Raw genomic sequence first — 19,969 nt, forward strand, 5'->3', positions numbered from 1 at the left:
CAAGCTGGTTTGGCAACACCAGCCTGCATGGAGCACAAGGTGTTAAAGTATACCTGAGATGGTGCATAGTACTGTATGTATACTCAGATAGGGCTTTCACCAGACCCATGCAGTCTGTGGGCTCCCTTGTCGGCCATTCTGTTTTCCGGTTATCACTTCCGATAATCTGACCAGTTGTGCTCTTCTGCGCAAGCCTGACCGCGTGTGCACCTGATGCGCTCCTATGCTTGAGAGCGTCCTGCGCCTCCACAGTACTACTGCGCAGGTGCAGAATGCTTCTGGCTGCAGGAGTACGACTGGGCAGATTATAGGAGGTGATAACAGAAGAACGAAGCAGCCGTAAAGGACGGCAAGGAAGCTAACAGACCGCATGGGACTGGAGGAAGCCCCAGGTAAGTATAATAAATGCTGCCTAGTCAAAGTCTCAGGTTTCTTTTAAGCCTAATACACACATCCAATTTTGATTGGCCCATCATTGACCAATTTTACTACTTTCATGTAGTAAAAGACCCTACCTGCACAATCTGTTTATAATATTCAAAATCTGTTGGCCTTCATATTACATGAAGGTAGTAAAATTGGTCAGTCATTGGCCAATCAAAATTGAATGTTCGTATAATTATTATTATTTATTGGATTTATGTAGTGCCAACATATTACACAGCGCTGTACAATACATAACATTACAGAAAATAACAGGTGACTGACAACCCAAAACAGGTAATAAGCAATAAGATACACAACACAATACAGGTAGTAATACAATGCCAGATCATACACTGGAGTGGTAGCCCCAATAATACAAGTTCTCATTCTGGGTAGAGTGCACAGTCAAGTATGATGCACAAGGAGAGAGGGCCCTGCCAAAGGCTTACAATCTAGGAGCTTACCAGACTTTAGGGAGGCACTATTCATTTATTCACTAAAAGTACACAATTATCCAGCCTCAAGAACTGGATGTTTTGATCTCGTCCAGCTATCCCAATTAGGCCAGATCCACACTAAAAGCGCTTTTGTGAGCGCTTGCGTTTGATTAGCGATTGCTAAGCGCTTGTTAAAAAATAATTCCCATTCACTTTCAATTAAATCATGGTAAAAATTGCAGTGATCGTGGCAATTGCAGTGATCTTTATGCAATTTTTACCACTATTTTAATAAAAGTTAATGGGAGCGATTGTTCAATAAGCGCTCAGCAAACGCTAATCAAACGCAAGCGCTCAAAAAAGCACTTATAGTGTGGATCCGGCCTTACCGTAAAACTGTGATGAAGAATAATTTATTGTACAACAAATTAGATCCATACACATTATTAAATCCACTATGGATAACACTTAGTCAAATAGTAAAGAACTCTTCTAATTGCAAGCAATGGTCTTTTGAACCAAGCTTATAAAAATCAAATACGTTTTACGCCACCCCCTAGTGACTTTCAGATTGGAGAATGCCTTGACCCTCCCTACATTTGCATAGGCATTATTGAGGCTGGGTGCACACATGGGTGTGCGTGAAAAGTCACGTTTTCTGTCGTACGCTTTTTTTGTGTGTGCATTTTTATTGTGTTTTTTGTGCATTTGCATTTTTTTATATATGTTACGGCCAGAACCCGAAGTCTGGCCACTTCGGGTTCTGGCCGGTCAAATCTAGAAGTGGCCGGCTGATGCGGCCAATATCAGAAATAAACGTTTCCTCCGGACTTTGGCCGGCCAGAACGCGTTCTGGCTAAGTGTGGCCGGCCAAGTCCCGAACTGCCGCTCACCTCTCCCTCCCCTGATGCCGCTAGCCAGACCTCACTCAGTGTTCTCCCCAGGCTCTTTTAGCTGGGTGCTCCACCCGGCTAGATTTGGTGACCACCCGGCTGTCATCGGCTCACCTCCTCACCACCTCCTATGCTGTAAGCACAGTTGCCCTGCATTTTCAACTCGCCCCACCCGGCTACTATTTTATGCCACCCGGCTGGAAAAAAATTCTGGGGAGAACACTGCTCACTTCAGGACGACCCGGACCGGAGAGGTAAAGAGAGGCAGAGCAGCGCCGCACACGCGACCCGCAAGACGCATACACTTCCATGCAGAGGTGATGTCATTGCTCACTTCCGCATGTGAAGTGTATGGGTCAGGGCGGGTAGTGTGCGCGCTGCTCAGCTCCTCTCCGCCGCTCTGATCTGGGGTCTGGAAATAGCGCAGGCTGCCCCCCTCCAGTCATGCAAAGCGCAGCAAAACGCCCAGCATTTACCCCCAGCCATGCAAAACGGCCAGCAGACCCCCCCCCCCCCCCCCCGGCCATGCAAAACGGCCAGCACATCCCCCCCTCCCAGTCATGCAAAACCCAGCAAATACCCCCCCCCCCCCTCAGCCATACAAAGCGCCCAGCAAATCCCTCCCCCCAGCCATGCAAAGCAGCCAGAAAAGCCCACAGCCATGCAAAACTACCCCAGCAATGCACAGTGCCCAGCAAAGCCCCCCCTGGCCATGCAAAGGGCCCAGCATATCAAACCCCAGCCATGCAAAAACCCAGCAAATTCCCTCCCCCCCCCCCCCCCCACAGCCATGCAAAGCGCCCAGCAAATCCTTCCCCCCCAGCCATGCAAAGCGCCCAGCAAATCCCCCTCTCCCCCCCCGCCATTCAAAGCGCCCTGCAAATCCCCTCCCCCCCCTCAGCAAAGCCTCCCCCCCCCCTCTAGCCATGCATAGCACCCACCTGACTGCCACAGCAGAGCAGCTAATTTAAAAGCACAGGATGTTAACAATATGCCTTCTCCCAAGAAAGCAGGATGTATACACACTGCAGATTTATTGCAGGATTTGTATCAGCTGTAACTAACAAATAGAAAGAAGTTTCCGAGTGCCATTCATGTTTCTGGACAGGACCCCGGATGTTCTGGGATTTTTGCGTTTTGGACTTTGGCCGACTGACTTTGGCCAGTTCTAGAACTGGCCGGCCAATGTCAGAAATTCCCAGCATTTTGGACTTTGGCCGACGTCAAATCGGCCAGTTCTAGAAACGGCCGGCCAATTCTAGAATTGGCCGATTTCTGGTTTTGGCCGTAACCTATACATGCGTTTTTCAAGTGTTTTGCGTGCGTTTTTACGCGTTTGCGGTTCGCATAAACAAAACGCATATGCGTTTTGTATGCATTTTCCATGCGTTTTTCTATTGCGTTTTATGCAAATCACTAGGAAGACAACAGGAAGCGGAAATGCATCAGAAAACAAACCAAAAAAAAAGCATATAAAAACGCATGAAAAATGCATTGTAGCATTGACTTTCATTATGTGCTTTTTTGAAAATTGCGCAACAAAACCAGCGTTTTTAAAAACGCATAGTTGAAAACATGCGTTTTTTGATGCAGCCCATTGACTTCCATTAGCAGCAAAACCGCTGCATTTGTCGCAACGCTAGCGTGTCTGCTAAGTGTGTTCCTAGCCTCACACCACCCATCGTGCAATGTGGCCCTGTGTAGAAAATTCACAGACATGCATCTTTTGACAGTGTGCATGGGTGGATTTATTCACTTGTGTTGAAAGGACATTTGAAGCCGTCCATTAAGGACCGACTAGGAAAAGAATCTAGCGTGGGTAGAGTTCAGGAGTCTCCTCACATCACATAAATATTCGTGGTCCTGGATCTTTAGTGACAGCAACCCCTGAGCACTTTTTCCCCCTCCACACCCTTCCTGCTTAAAGTGAACCGAGCAGCATTTTTTGCCCCTAGGGCATCTCAAAAGCTCATTAAAAATGCAGGCTAACAATGTGGCTCATTACTTTCAAAAATCGATTCTGCCTCTTTTTTTTTACATTTAAATGTTTGTTAGAGGCTTTTTTTTACTCCGCAGAAAGAGCAGGCAGATGAGCAGTAGCAATGAGCAAACAAAAGCTAGATAGGACACTGTGCTTCAAACAGTTTAGAGGAGTTACACTTGATTACATTCACCCCTTCCCCTGGAGAAATGGAGGGGGGGGGGGGGGGGTTGCAGCTCCTACAGCTATCTATTAGAAACTGGGACAACCTGCAGAAAAGAAGGCTTCTTGAATCCCTATAAATCCTGTCTTCTGTGCTATGCACCATCATCCCTCCTTCCCCTTCCATTGCAACACTTCTGTCTATAGAGCACACAGCCATGTACTGTTGTCCAAGGAATACAGTCTAGATCCCTGTGAGCAACAGTAATTATGTATGCAACTTTACTGTGTTAAGCTGAATGTCATTATATTCAGTGTTCTTATTTAATTTTACGTCTAACCAATAACTACCTCGGCTATTGTAAGGCCAGCTTAATTCTTTGGGGCTTATCTAAAAATATTCCTCAAATACAGTTTTCCATGCTGGGTGTGCCTATTCTGCTGGGAAATTCCATTAAAGGAAGCATCCAAGCTCCTACTTACCCGGGGCTTCCTCCAGTCCCTGGCAGCCGCCATGTCCGTCGCCGCAGCTCCAGGGTCCTGAGATCTACTCTGTTTCAGATGCTGACCTCGCCAGGTTGACATCTACTATGCCTGCGTGAGAGCTGCTCGCGGTCGCACTGACGCCATCAAGGGGGTGTTCTGTGCTCACCACGTGAGCAAGGTCACCAGCGGGGCTTGCGCAGTAGATGCCAACCTGGCGAGGTCGGAATCTGAAACGGAGAGAATCTCAGGACGCCGGAGCTGCGGCGAGGGACATAGCGGCCACCAGGGGCTAGAGGAAGCCCACGGTAAGTAGATCTCATTTTTTTAGGCTTTGGCCGGAGAAAGTGACATAATGCGGCTGAAAATAGACTTTGAAAAGGTATTAGAGCAACCCTTGCTAAGATACATCATTGTCGCCTTTGTGGAAGTTCAGGGGTGACTGTTGAGTGAATCCAGCATGAATGGACACTTGCATGCATTAGGATTTCAATCTCGCTGCCAGGGAAATTCTCCTGCAGTCATCTTCTCTGTGGCTGGACAGCACTAGTGTGATGACACCAGATAGACTGACAGTGATATATCATCAGTACAGACAAGTGACAGCAGAGATGTAAATGACACTACAGTGGTGAAAGTTCTAATTCTGACCAGGATAGCAGCTGACATATGATATGAGCACTTCCATGTTATTTCCTGTGCCCAGGCCACATGCAGTGCTGAAGTTAACGGCACTTAGATTTGATTACACATGTAACAAACATAAATGGCCTCCAGGCAGACAGTAGACAAAATGTATCTCCAGCCTTAGAAATAATGCTGGGCATACACGGCTCGTTTCATATTCTCAGTCGAGCCGCTGATGGCTCGATTGATAATATTCAACCTGTCCGATCACCGCGGCGGGTCGATACCGCGCTCGATCCCCGCGGGCGGACAATGGAAGAAACGAAGTGCAGATAAGGTAGTGCCCGCGGGGACGAGCGTGAATCGATCCGCGTGGACGAACGGTGACGCGCCGGCATCGAGCCGCTGGCTCAAAACTGGCGCATAAACGCACTGTGTATTCCCAGCATAAGACTATTACTTTCCATTAGAGGGGCGCAGGGACAAAATCTTGTCCCCAACCTCACCTGTCCCTGAGTAATTTCCTTCTGTCCCCACCCCTCCTACCCTGTCCATTTTTAATTTTCACACTCCAGTCTTAACCCATCCCCTGCCCAGCCTTATCAATGTTTTCGCTTTTCTCTCTATCCTCTCCCAGTTACTATTAACTTTCTATCTATCGTCTATTGCGTCGCTCTCCTGTCGCTGAAGCTCACTTGCTCTGCCGCCGCTATGACCAGGGCTGAGGAGTCGGAGTTGAGGAGTCGGAGTAGAGTCAGAGCAATTTTGGGTACCTGGAGTCGGTGGTTTCAATAAGCTTTGGAGTCGGATGATTTTTTTTTAACCAAATTTATAGCCTTTGTAAAAATTAGACTAAGGCCTCGTTTACATTTCTTCATTGCAGATGGCCGTGCGATCAGAATGCAACGCCTACGATCGCACGCCATCTGCGCTGCTGCCCGCTGCGCTGCTGATCCCATCCATTGACAGTGATGGGATCAGCTCTGTAAAATGCAGGCAGCAGTACGCAAGCGCTTCATAGCGCATCGTACTGCTACGCAGCGCAGTAGATGTAAACGGTAGAAAGGCTGTCTATGCCCTGCTGCCATTCCTGTATTTTAACACATTATATGCTCTATAAAATGCGCACGGAGGCGCGTATGATGTGAACGAGGGCTAAGGAGTCGGATGTTTTTTGTACCGACTCCACAGCCCAGGCTATGACAGCGGAGCTCTGTGAGCCAATCTCATTGGGGATCATGGTTCAGGAGCCAATGAAATCTGTTCTTGAGTGGTTTACAGAGCTCTGCTATCATACCGATAGCAGGGCGAGTGGGCAGCAGCGGTGCGATCGTTGGTAGCGTGCGGCGGGCTCATTGAAATCTACAGCCTGGCAAGGATAACCGGTCGAAAAATCAAACATTTATGATTAAATTGGCATGCTTGCAATGCAGGGTTAGGTTGCAGGCTGAAAAATAAACAGAATTAGAATTTGATTTTGAGGCTGACAATCCTGCTTTAAGTATAGGAAAGCAGCTGGATAATCCAGAGTCTTTCCCTGCCCCATTTGCCTCCACCGACCCAGCGCTGTCACCCCCGGAATCCGCTTGACAGAGTTCCTTAGCTTCATCAATGAAACCAATTGTGACAGGGAGGTTCCCCACTTTTTCCTTTATGTTTGGAAACACTTATATTTGCTGGCCATACCAGACCTGATACAGAAAACATTTGTTCTCATTAGGGTCAAAGAAAACCAACAGTTGCACGTCCAGGCACACTTTACACATACATAGTGTTATAAAGTCCCGAATAAAGACCTTTATTTCCACTAATGATGATATTACAATGGAAGGGAAATAGATTTGGGACATGATGTAATTCTGGATGTTGAGTATAGCCCCCTTTGTTTGAATTCAGAGATCTCTGTAAAGTTCCATGTCTGTGTATATTATAAATATTATTTGTACATTTGAGCTAATCCATCTAATGCCAAGTAAATATGGTGTCGATTTAATGTTCTTTTAAAATAAACTTTAAGTGGCATTCTTGTTCAGTACCCAGTCCTATAAAACTTTATGGAGTTCATTAAGGACTCATTCACATAAGCGTCTTGGCGCTCGTTTCCCAGACGTTTTGTACGTTGAAAAACTGACACTTTGCTATGTAAGGACAGTCAATGAAATGCTGCTGTTTCATTTTATTTTTTTCCGCTAATTTTATGTAAATGTATGCAGGTTTGATTTGGACCAATCGAATGCAGCAGCTGCTGCTTTTGATTAGTTCTATTTCCAAACAGCTTATCATTACTACCGCCTGTGGATGCTACGTTGCATTCCCTGTAAAGACAGAAACCCAACGGAATGACAAAGTTGCACCACACGAACCTTTAGGTCAATGAAAAGTATGCTTCACTGCCTCTGTTAACGCATGCGTTATGTGGTATTGCACAGCATGCAAGTGCTTTGGAATACTATCCAACACACCGCATGCACTCTGAACGTTGCATAGACTTACTATTGCAGTGTTATTTTCTGCATGAAGATGTCACCATAACGTCACACTGCAATGCACCACTGGGAATGTAACCTAAGCATAAAAGAAAAATGCTGCAAGCCGCATCTGAGGGGTAGAAAACGCGCAAACTTGCTTAGTGTCTCTGTAGCTTCCGGCTGCATCGCAGTCTAGCAAATGCTGTGAGCAGGGTTTGCAGTGGAACATTTATTTTGAACATCTATTATGTTCTTTGTGTGAATGAGTTATAGCATGGAATTCAATAACGTTCTATGGTTATTTCTACTGTCTGTGTCTTCTATGGAGAGTTGCCCTTATCTGTCCTTAGTGACAAAACAAGAAGTAAGGAGAAATATTCCTCAGACAACTTTAAAGGCAACCTGAACTAAGAGGGATATGGTGGCTGCCATATTTATTTTCTTTTAAACCATACCAGTTGCCTGGCTGCCTTTCTAATCTCTTGTGCTGCAGTAGTGTCTGAATCACACACCTGAAACAAGCATGTGGCCAATCCAATCAGACTTCATTTAGAAACACCTGATCTGCTGCATGCTTGTTCAAGGTCTATGGCTAAAAGTATTACAGGCAATCGGCAAGACAGCCAGGCAATCTGCATTGTAAAAAGGAAATAAATATGTCCGCTTCCATTTTCCTCTCACTTCAAGTTCCCTTTAAAGACCTTGATGAGATTATAACTCTTCTTCACTCTATACATATTAGCGTTTGGGTTTGTGTATACAGTGAACAAGAGTTATAATCTCATCGAGGTTGGAGTTCTCCTTTATGTTTGTACATTGCCACTATTTATGTATAAGTGATGTGACTTTTGTCTCTCTACAGGTTCCTATGTAAATGCAGAAGGGGATTCAATGCAGTTACATCCCCTCATCCGGCCACCAAGACTTCCCTATCCACTGCTCACCAGATCTTGGGGAACTCTACCCTCCGACCCATTCTCTGTCCTCGGCGCTCAGAGCGGAGCTGACCCAATGCTCAACAGAAAGCTGGGATGCCAGGGCTTCGGGGGATCTGTGCCTGCCATGACCTCCTTCCCCCCACAGCGATACCATTACTTCCTTGTGCTGGATTTTGAGGCCACCTGTGACAAACCTCAAATCCATCCTCAGGTACAGCAGCATGTCTAACACCATCATGCCAGCTCTGATCTGCTTATTTCATTAGAAGTAATACATCTCGTTATTGCCTAAAAAGTATTATCACTATAAACCTTCTTTACACGCAACACACATCTGTTACTATGCTACTTACATTGGCTTGTTGCTAGGCTTCACTTCTCAGCTTTACACAACCTGCTCTTCTGTTTCAGCCATTTAGCTGTAGAGGCAATGCAGTGTCTAGATTGTGCCTTGCGGGTCATCTTAGTAAGGCTGAGTTCACACTGGAAGGTTGAAAAACTGTTCCGTTTTCAGTTGCAAACATCAGTTTTTCACATCGGGCATCAGTTTTTCATCCGTGTTTTCCATTGCATTTTGCCTCACCACTCGCTTGGTATACCCGTCGGCTTCCGCTTCGTCCAGCCGATTTTGTGAAAGTTGTGCAGTACCCAAACTTGCGTTACACTCTTTGGAGTAATGTAAATGGATCTTATTACTTTGCATTGCTTTCGTGCCAGTCTATTCTGTTTTGTTCAGCTAAACTAAAAAATTTTTTTGTAGCAGTGTGAACCCAGCCTAGTTGAAACCAAGGACTTGTGTATGAGCTGTTGATTATCGATACAGTTGCTTTTTTCATTCCAGCCCCTGTAACTGATCCCTGTTGTGGTCATGATAAAATCATTACAGTGAGGCCAACTGAGCAAAGAATATAGTCCTGACATCTGAAATGAGAGAGGGAAGTTACACCACTCGCCTCTCAATGTTCCATATATGATCTGTATGTACTCAAAAGTCTGTGACAAAACTGTGGCAAAAATAGAATCTAGTCCACAATGAGGTAAATAATGATGATTCTATGAATTTGCAACATGTAAAAACATAAACTATAGCTAATCGCATACTCCAGAGCTTGCTTTAGAGGATTGGAGGATGGCATGGGAAGCCGGGATCCAGAGGCCCTCTCCTTATGTAAATATTTGATCCAAGGTTTACCTAGGGTTCTCTTTAAGGCACCATGGGTCTGATGCATGAAGGAATGTGTGTTACCTGAGTACATGTTGCTGCTATCTAGGGATGGTTGGAAATGCGGATTCTGTGGAAAATCCAATTTCCGCCAATGCTGATTACCTTTTTTGATTCCAATTTTCAAAGAGTCTTGGGGGGGGGGGGTGTAAGTGGTAATTTTCTGCATTCTCTGATTGGCCAAATACTTCTGAGTTGACTCTTCATTCTCTGATTGGTCCACTGGTTCTGAGTTCTGTGATTGGGCTATAATCTAAAATTTCCGAGTTGTGGTAATGCAGTATTTCCACAGAAATACGATTTCTGTGTTCCAAATGGAAATGCCGATCTCCGATTTGAAATGTGGGTATTTCATTTCCACAGAATCCAAATCAGCACCCCTATTGCTAACGCATGGTACTTCCTCCCCCGGCATTAGTACTGGTAAAATTGCAGTGCGCTGCCTCCCTGTCCTGTGTTCATCAGGGCCCGTGTTACAAGCTTACATGGTTCAGACAAGTGACAGGTATTGGTTGATTTTATTCCTGTAGTAGGTGAGCCACGCATACACGTATATCTAGCAGAAGCTATTGATAACTGCTGCATTGGAAAAGGAGTATTGCCTGTTTCCATTTGGACCATATTGCGGTTTGTAAATCTCGCTGTTCATTGCCGCTGTGCTGTCAGACCCGATGCAGTAGTCGCTCGTTATTACAGACCCCGCATATTGCAGCCATCAGAGATGCCTCTTTAAATAACCCTCTCCGACTGCGGCTGCCTCCACCAGCCCTGAGAATAAAGCATCAGTTTTCATCTGTCACCCGGCCGATCAGCAATTAAAACCCAAAGAGGCAAATGCCAGCGATGACCCGCAGCACGAGGCAGCTGACAAACAAGGCCGGACAAATCGACGGATAATTTATAAGCTTTGCCCGAAAATCTAATTATTTGGCAATTTGAATTTCTCAGCCAGCCTAGGCTTTGCAATAAATTTAACCCACCATAAATTATTTAGGGGACTGCCCATGGTGTAAATCAAAAAAGATAAAAGAGAATGTGCAAAATGAGTTTTGCTTTTAGTACATCAGCTTTTAACTACAAAGATTTGTCAGGCCTCCTATGTAATTAACTGGAGCACCGTGCGTCCTGTAGACACTGTGGCTGCTTATTTGCCTCTGTCACAGCAATCCATCCATGTGTGCTAATCTATCAAGATGTCTCGCTTGTTTTTGTTAGTTGACTTTAAAATGTCTTGTTATATTCTGTATATTTTCTTTGTACTTAGGGAGCCCTGAAATCACAAACCCCATTGAACAGACACTTTATGGGCTTAAAGTGCACCTGAACTCAGAACTTCCTCTCTCCTCTAAAAGATACGCAACAGCATAATAACCTTTAAAGAAAAACATTTATTTGTTACAGCTGATACAAATCCTGAAATAAAAATTATCCTTATTTCATGGAAGCAGATATATTAACATCCTGTGCTTTCAAATTATCATATCTACTGTGCCAGTCAGTTGACACAGGGGAGAGATCAAATTACAACTTGTGATTAGAAGCTCATGAGGGTGAATTAGACAGGCTAAATTCTCTAACTGCATACAGGGTGCATTTCTTTTTTCCTTCTGTCCTGTGCAAGAGTTCAGGTCCACTTTTAACTGTAATTTCCTTTTCCTTAAAGTACACCAGAAGTGAGAGGAATATGGAGGCTGGCATATTAATTTTCTTTTAAACAATACAGGTGAAACTCAAAAAATTAGAATATCCTGCAAAGGTCCATTTATTTCAGTGATTCAACTTAAATGGTGAAACCAATATATGAAATAGACTCATTACATGCAAAGCAGGTATTTCAAGCCTTTATTTGTTATCATTTTGATCATTATGGCTTACCCCAAAATCAGAATTTCAGCCCAATAGAATATTGTGAAAATGTTCAATATTCTAGTCTTAAAGCGTCGACTCTAATCAGCTAATTCATCCAAAACACCTGCAAATAGTTCCTATTTCATATACAGGTAGTCAACGGTTAACGAACGAGATAGGGACTGTAGGTTCGTTCTTAACCTGAATCTGAAACATTGTGCTAGCTCTCTGACTCCCTGTGCCTCCAGTGTCCCTCTCTGTGTCACCTCTGCCCTCTGTACCTGCTTATACAAGTTTAAAAGCCATTTTTTTTTCTAATTTTTTAAAAATTTGATTTCTCAAAAACCACAAGTCCAATTTGAAAATGTTTATTTTGACTTGTTCCCATGGAAACACAGAATCCATGCCGTTCGTATCGGTGGGTCATGCGTAAGTCGGGGACTACCTGTATTAGTTTCACCGTTTAAGTTGAATTACTGAAATGAATGGACTTGCACGATATTCTAATTTTCCGAGCGTCACCTGTAGCAGTTGACTGACACCTTTCTGATCTCTTTTGCTGACCTGAACGGACCTAAACTCAGAACGTCCTCTCTGCTCTAGTGCTGAATACACACCATGAGTTTTTGCGTCGCACACGTCCGTCGATACGCGCCGATTCGATTATTTCCGAGCATTTCCGAGCGCATTTTGATTATTTTTAGGTCGAATGCCATGTAAAGTATGGCAAATCGACCTAGCGATTCATCGAACCGCGAATCGGACATGTCGGAAATAATCAAATCGACGCGTATCGACGGACGCATCGAATGCGGAAACGCATGGTGTGTATCCAGCATAAAAGATACACAACAACATAATGACCTTTAAACAAAAAACATTTCTTTGTTACAGCTGATATACTGTAAATCTTCACTGTTTCTACTTCCTGATTCATGGAAGCAGACATATTGTTAACCTCCTGTGCTTTCAAGTGGCCTTATCTGCCATCTCTGCTATAGGCAGTTATGTGACACAGGGGAGAGCTTAGATTACAACTTGTGATTAGACACAAATGAGGGGGAATTAAACAGGCTAAGCTCTCTAAATGCATACAGGGTGCATTTCTCTATGTATTTCTTCAGTCCTGTGCAAGAGTCCAGGTCCACTTGAAATTTGCAATAATTCAGGTTGCAGTAAGGCATTGTGGGAGACATGCTCACTCCAACCTGAATTATCGCAAATACCTTCTGTTTTAAGAAGGCAAACTTCTGTTTTGCATAGCATTTTCGTAAGGAGGCTTTTTGGTCTCTTTCAGCCCCCGTGCACACTCCCCAGGAGTTCTGGTTCACCATGAGCTTTCAAGCTGCATACAATTCACAAAAAATTTGCTTGCCAGACAGAAATTTTAGCAACTGGTAGATTTGTTCAAAGTGATCAAATTATTGACTGTCTATTCCTGAGGAAGAGGCCTCATCAACTGAAACACGGAGGCAGCAAGATCCACACATTTACCTTGCTTATGGGGATTCTTTCATCTGTTTTACATGGTAAATTTTATACTCAAAATGGTTAAAAGTTAGCCATACACCGACCAATAGGGCCCTGATCATGCAAGTGATCAGTCACTGCTCAGTGGGAAATTGACTGGAGAGTAGAGGTCAATGAACCACCTTTCACTGCTTGATTTTGATCAGGTTTCAGCGGAAGTGCGATTAAGAATCAATAGAACCATTGCTCAGCTGGCATTGTTTTTCTCAGTACAATGTAACGCTACATGGCTGCCAGTCACCAGCTGCTCCTTAAGCCTCGTGCACAGCCATGAGGCATGTCGCCCAGCGGAGATCGGGTGACATTGCAGGGGTGACACTACAGATGTGTCGCTAGCCTCCAGGCTAGGAATATATTCTCTCCCTATGCGGGGAGGGGGCAATAGAAACCCAACAGAGTTGCGTGCAAGTGACGTCATGTGAGGAGAACAATGTTCTTGCCCCACGCTCAGCCAAAACGATCTGCCAGACTGATCACTGGCTGAGGCGTTGGGGGTTGTTATCGGCCACCTTGAGATTTAGCTATCGTTTCTACGAGGTTATACCCTACCTGTTCAATTTTAATGTATGGTACTGTGCCCAGTCATTCTTCTTGATCAGTAAACTGTCTGAAATCGGTCAGGAGTATATCGATCAGTTATTTTGGTATCAATGGATTACTGGTAGATTTGATCAAAGTGATCAAATCTGCTGAATACATCAACCTGCGAATAACCACCGTTTCCTGTGATTTATTATGCAGAAATTTGTACACTGGTCCACATTTAGCCTGCTTCATTTGGTAGCGACAGGGTCAGACTTTTTCTTTGTCTTTAATATATCTCACAGATTTAGAATTAACATCTTATGATCATCAACGTCATTGTTTTTGATAGTGGTGATATTGATTGTTCATTGTTGCAAAATGTTTACTATATCTGCATCTTTCTAAAGCTATGAATGAAATGCCTTTTCTAAATGGATTAACTGCATTTGAACTGTGCAGAGATGTACAGAGATGAGTCTCCGGATATAGTATTCCATGTATGTGCCCCTGTTTGTCAATTCCCTCACTTCTTCTCCCTTTGCCTAGGCATTGATCATGTGCCCAGTACTGGGAAATCAAGTAGAAAGAGAAGGAAATCAGATGTCTGTGTTAAATTCTTAATGCTTATTCTGGAGGTTGATTTGTTTAGGGGATAAATATCAGTCCATTTGAATCCCCATCACACTTTATTTAGCAGTGTAAATGGAGCCTTCCAGTAACGCTTCAGTCATGCTCTGTGTTTTTGTTTTCACAATTGAGGTCTGATGGGGTTACGGTGACGTGTGTGTGTTTGTCATTACTGTCACTTAGACACTTTCTATTGTCTACCGTATTTGGAGGCGATGTTTCAGGTTTTAGCCCTGGTGCTGTAATTTCATAACGGTGTGAAGGCTTTACACAAAGAAACTACATAAAATCCAAAAATGCTCATCACGCCTTCATGTCACGACATAGAGCGTCTGGCAAGTGGCTGAAGCCCTACTAAGCCTTGGCCCTACAACTTACAGCTTTGTATAGTTCAGCACCTGCTATAGGCACATGTTTAAAAATAAAATTAAATTGCATTGTATGAGAAAATGCCTTGTCAGCAACCAACTCCCGCTTGCTATCTTTAGGTTGCTATGGTTAAAGGATATCTTTTTGTATTTATTCTCTGAAATTTTTCAGTCACTCATTTTTTATTTTTTTTTGTAAAAAGTCAGTTCTGTAGGAATAGGATTGTGACATTAGCAGTAGGAGTTACTTTTGATTATTTTTACTTTTTTTGTTATGTTTGGCCTAATCAAGGGGATACAAATGAATGCCTATACAAATCGCAAACATCATTTGTACCTGAAGTGGGACTTGAGTCATGTCCGTGTCATGCATTACTTCTTCCCACATGAGGCTCAAGTACTTCTTCGGGGTGCTCTCATCTTTGCTGTTCCATTACCGCGTATCTACAGTCTGATCATCTTTACTAGTGGTTGCCAAGCCTGTCCATTGGCTTCACCAGTAGGTATGGGCTCTCCCGGGGCATGGAGTCCAATTACTTCAGGTCTTCACCAAAGCCCCCCACATGCAGGCAGTAGCCTGCTTTGCCCCTAAGTTGCCACCAGGCCACTACCCTTGGAAATTGCTTCACCAATGACAGAAAGAACAGGAGATTGAACCCTGCCTGCAGTATGTAGAGGGCAGGACAGGTTGTAGATGACTGAGGGGAGAGATTGTGGACTGACTAAGTAAACTCTAATAAGGATTGGCAAAACTCACTGATCTGCGGACTGAACTTGCAGAATGGGCTGCAATGCAGACAGGACTGGCACAATGGAGTGAACTGCAGACAGGGCTGGCAGGACTGAAAGAAAAATACAGCTTGGGACATGCTGCGGCTGTGACGAGCTAACAGCACTGTTCGGCACGGGCCTTAATTTGTAGTTACATGCTGGTTTTGTAGCCCACCAAACCGAAGCACAGGAAAACACGTGAATAAATAAAACAATAAAAGACCTTAATGATTGATAGTATACCAGGGCTGTGGAGTTGGAGTCAAGGAGTCGGCGCAATTTTGGGTACCTGGAGTCGGTGGTTTCATAAACTGAGGAGTCAGAGGATTTTTGTAGTCCACAGCCCTGGTAAGTATTAGTCTAAGGAGTCGGTGTTGAGTTGTAGTCGGTAGTTTCATAAACTGAGGAGTCGGAGTGAGAGTTGGAGTTGGATGATTTTTGGGCCGACTCCACAGCCCTGTAGTATACAATATATCTTTGCACAGTTTTTCAGAGATATAATTATCAAATTATTTGGTGGAACTGCACAGTAGGATTTTACCATGCATGTTAATGCTTATGACTATCGGTAGTTAATATTGAGAATTGCTCACTGTGCACCTCAGTAGTGATGCCCTCGTCAGAAGCCAAGCTTGGCTGCAAGATAAACACTCATAAGTACAGCACGACTGTAGACCACAGATATCAAGCACAAGGCCCGCGGGCCGAATCTGACCCTCCTTACCATTTTATGTGGCCCTCAAGCGCTTCAAATGTGCATCATTATAAGCAGTAAAACAACAGCACACTGCCTTCCCATCCAGAGGAGCACACGGGAGACAGTGTTTCTGACTGAAACATTGTCAGTTTGAGCTGGGGTACAACAATAACACAAGAGACGCGCCCCCCCCCACACACACACACACACACACACACACACACAATTAGCAAGGGGCCTGCTCTGGGGATCCAAACCTTCCAATCCCCCATGTGGCTGGTAAAACACCGCACCTTCCCCCCAATACCATCTTCCCACATACCCTCTTTCCCTGAAAATAAGACCTACCCTCAAAATAAACCCTAACTGGAATCCTGAGCATGCTTGAAATATAAGCCCTACACTGAAAAAAAGCCCTAGTGGAAGTTAGAGGAGGAAAAGGCGGCAAGCTAGTGGGGACACAGTGGTGCAGTGCCGATTGGGCACCAGTCCTGTCATCCCAGCACGCAGCAAGATTATCAGCTGTATGCAGGGATGACCGGGCAGGCGACTGATCAGCACAGTAACATACCTTCATATCTAGGAACAGCACAGTACAAAGGAACAGGAAATGTTCTGCTGAGAGTCACTTCCTGATAGAAATATAAGACATCCCCTGAAAATAAACCCTAGCACATCTTTTAGAGCAAAAATGAATATAGGACACTTGTCTTATTTTCGGAGAAACACATAGCAGAGTAGCGCAGAGCACTGTAATATTTACCTGCTCCAGCAATCCATTGTGCCTTTTTTGTTTTTCCTGGAATTCACACGCTCTGTGCTCCCACACCTCCTTCCCACAATCACATGACATGCCTCAGGATTAATACAGGTAGGAGAAAGAGTGACTGGCACTTATTGCACACTGGATCAGGAGCGATTGCATTGTCAGGACTGACTAGACTGTGCTAACCACCAATGAGAGACTTCATCCAATAGGCGAGAAGAAAAGCAGGTCTGGCACCAGTCTAATGCTGCAGTGAAAATGTAATCCAATTTAATCCAATAGGTACAGGTAAAGGCTCGTACACACGTCTGACTGAAGCCAATGACGGGTCCATCGGCACCTCCCGCTGGGTGGGTTTTCAGCAGACAGCACAGCGTGTGTACAGTCTGTCGGCAGACTGATAAGGCTGTTTCTGAACGATCCGCGGGGCGTGGGAGAGGGGGAGAGGCGGAGATGCGCGCTAATTGACGCGCATAGAGGCGCCAGCAAAATCCACGACCAAGAAAGTCGTGGATTTTGCCTGCCGTGGACCCTGTGAGTTTGGGGTGATCGAGGGGGTTTTCAGCGGCGGGGATGCGGCGTTTTAAGAGGCACTATAATGGTAATGAGGTTTTGCTCAGAGTTTGTATATGACAACTTTATACAAAATATTCTTCTAATGTGTGACCATGCCTTTATTGCAAATTCTGTATGCTTTCTCTTAAAAACCAAATAAAAATTATTATTAAAAAAAAGAGTTTAGCCTCAGAGAGGCTACATAAAAAAAACCTAATTTTAGGGAGACTTCAGAGTCTCTGTAAGTAACTGAGTTTGGACACCCTTGCTCTAGACGGAGACTGAAGAAAGCAGTTCTGTACATTGTACTGTGTCCTGAGAGACCAGCGCCTCACCTCCTCACTGAGATCTGGAAAAACGCACGACTGACATCCACTCTTTACACAGGATAATTGGAGCAGAAAAATATCATCAATCTCGCAGACAATAAATCAAACAGAATCATATTAGTCCATTAAAAGACAGTTCCATAACATTTAAACCAAAACTGTACTGTTCATTTTCATTATCCTCTTCCATTTCTCAACCTTTCCACTTTGATTTTACAAAACTAAATAAAAGCTGCAGCACTTGACCCCGCTCCGCCGAGGGAGACGGGAGAGCGGTGCGGCTGGCGAGGCCGTGTGTGTGGCGCTCTCGGTCTCTTCTATGATTAGCCATTTGCCAATGCAGATTTCCTCCGATAAATCAGCTGGCCATTAACCAGGTATTACACGTGCACAGCCTGGCACAGCGGGCCTCGTACATCTCGATTTACCATCGCCACAGAAAACGATGCACCGTATATCTCTGATAAAATAAAACTGTAACACCCCCTTGCGCTGATAATATGGCATCTGTATTTACTAATGGGGTCTTAGCACTCTGTCATAAATTCCGCCTGACACCTCCCGGCTGGCGCACCTCGCTGTGGGAAGCGCAAGGAAGATGAATCGGACGCATTATATATTAATGTGGGTGGAATCATCTCCCCCCTCCTCATTACACAGCCTGGAGATCGGAATGTAGAAAACAGTCCTTATTTACTGTTTCTTTTCCTACTAAGTTTATAGCGGAGCTTCCTGTACATTGAGTTGTGAGCAAACAATATCGCTGCCTTGAGAAAGAAGAATAGAAAGTTCACTGTAGGCAGCAGTTTACATTTAAGGGATTCTGTCATCTTTAATCTGAAGTTTTCTGTTCCTACAATCTCTCTAAAGAGTATGAACCATTTCCAAAATTGATTTTTTGTTCAACTCCTTTTTCTTATCCTTTGAGTAAAGTACCGGTAGCTTATATTGGGTAAGACCCCTCTTCCCCCCACAGTAGAGTCCTCATTCATGGATTATTATCAAATTTACCTGGCAGCTTAGGGAGGGAATTCAACAGTATGCAGTGATACTTTGTAAACTAATTCATAGGAGTTAAGCAGGATAAGTAAAGGTCCAAACACACGCTATACAAAAGTCACTGCAAATAAACGAACAATGTCACAACCAAGATAAATGAGGAATCTTTCCAGCAACATTGCCCGCACACTGATTTAGCAAATTACCAACTCATTTAAATATTGCACAAGCAAGTGAAAGTGATATTGCCCACAACATGGATGCGTTCTGTAGAACAGTGTTGTTTAAACTACATTGCACTCGTTTAACTGCACGAAATAGCTGTAGGGTAGCTGTTAAATTGAAATCAAAACTAGTCCTTGGTAAGAGTACTTGTAGAGGGAGCAGACAGGAACAAAGAACATTGATCGGGCCCTAGGCAATCTAACTGTAGGTACATCTAAAGGTGGCTATACACAATTCAATATCTTATTTATTTATTTTTTTTTAATAAGATTTTAATCTATTAGATTATTTTATCAAACCTACCAAACACCATTCAATTTTCAAAGCAATAAACCTGATTTTTCCAACACATCTGATCAGATTTTTATATTAACCTGCCTGGCGTTCTATTAAGATCGCCAGGTTGGCGACCGGACGGTTTTTTTTTTATAAAAAAAAAAACTATTTCATGCAGCCAACTGAAAGTTGGCGGCATGAAAGCCCACTAGAGGGCGATCCTAATCTGTATTTCGGATCGCCTCCGGCGATCAGAAGTAACAAGGAGGGCCGCAATGAGCGGCCCTTCTTGTTTTGCTTTGGCGGAGTGACGTCATGGACGTCAGCCGACGTCCTGACATCAGCCGCCTCCCCGATCCAGCCCTTGGCGCTGGCCGGAACTGTTTGGTCCGGCTGCGCTGGGCTCGGGCGGCTGGGGGGACCCTCTTTCGCCGCTGCACGCGGCACATTGCCGTGCTGCGGCGGCGATCGGGTAGCACACGCGGCTGGCAAAGTGCCGGCTGCGTGTGCTACTTTTTATTTGGAGTAAATCGGCCCAGCAGGGCCTGAGCGACACCCTCCGGCGTCTCTGGACGAGCTCCGCTTGTCCAGAACGATCAGGAGGTTAAAAAAAGTGGAATAATCGATCATTTAAAAAAAAAAAAAATATATATATATATATGTGTTTTTGATCTCTTCTCTATTTAATTGTTTTGGTCGAATAAATGGGAAAATCAGACTATTTGATTGTACCGTGTAGGGGTATACAGTGTCTCTTTAAGGCTGCTTTCACAGTGGGATGTTACAGGCGCACTTTACAGCAGCCTGTAACGCAGC

General features: G+C 44.4%; 1 protein-coding gene across 2 annotated transcripts in view; it reads left to right on the forward strand.

The window, feature by feature from the left end:
* Nucleotides 1-19,969, forward strand: part of ERI3 (ERI1 exoribonuclease family member 3) — a 343,646-nt gene that overhangs the window by 25,962 nt on the left and 297,715 nt on the right. For both annotated transcript variants that reach the window (XM_068239544.1, XM_068239545.1), the window contains one exon: nt 8,340-8,626. In XM_068239544.1, coding sequence (XP_068095645.1) covers nt 8,340-8,626 — 287 coding nt within the window. The remainder of the gene's footprint in view (nt 1-8,339; nt 8,627-19,969) is intronic.

The sequence above is a fragment of the Hyperolius riggenbachi genome, chromosome 6 (assembly GCF_040937935.1).
Source record: "Hyperolius riggenbachi isolate aHypRig1 chromosome 6, aHypRig1.pri, whole genome shotgun sequence".
NCBI classification, from domain to species: domain Eukaryota; kingdom Metazoa; phylum Chordata; class Amphibia; order Anura; family Hyperoliidae; genus Hyperolius; species Hyperolius riggenbachi.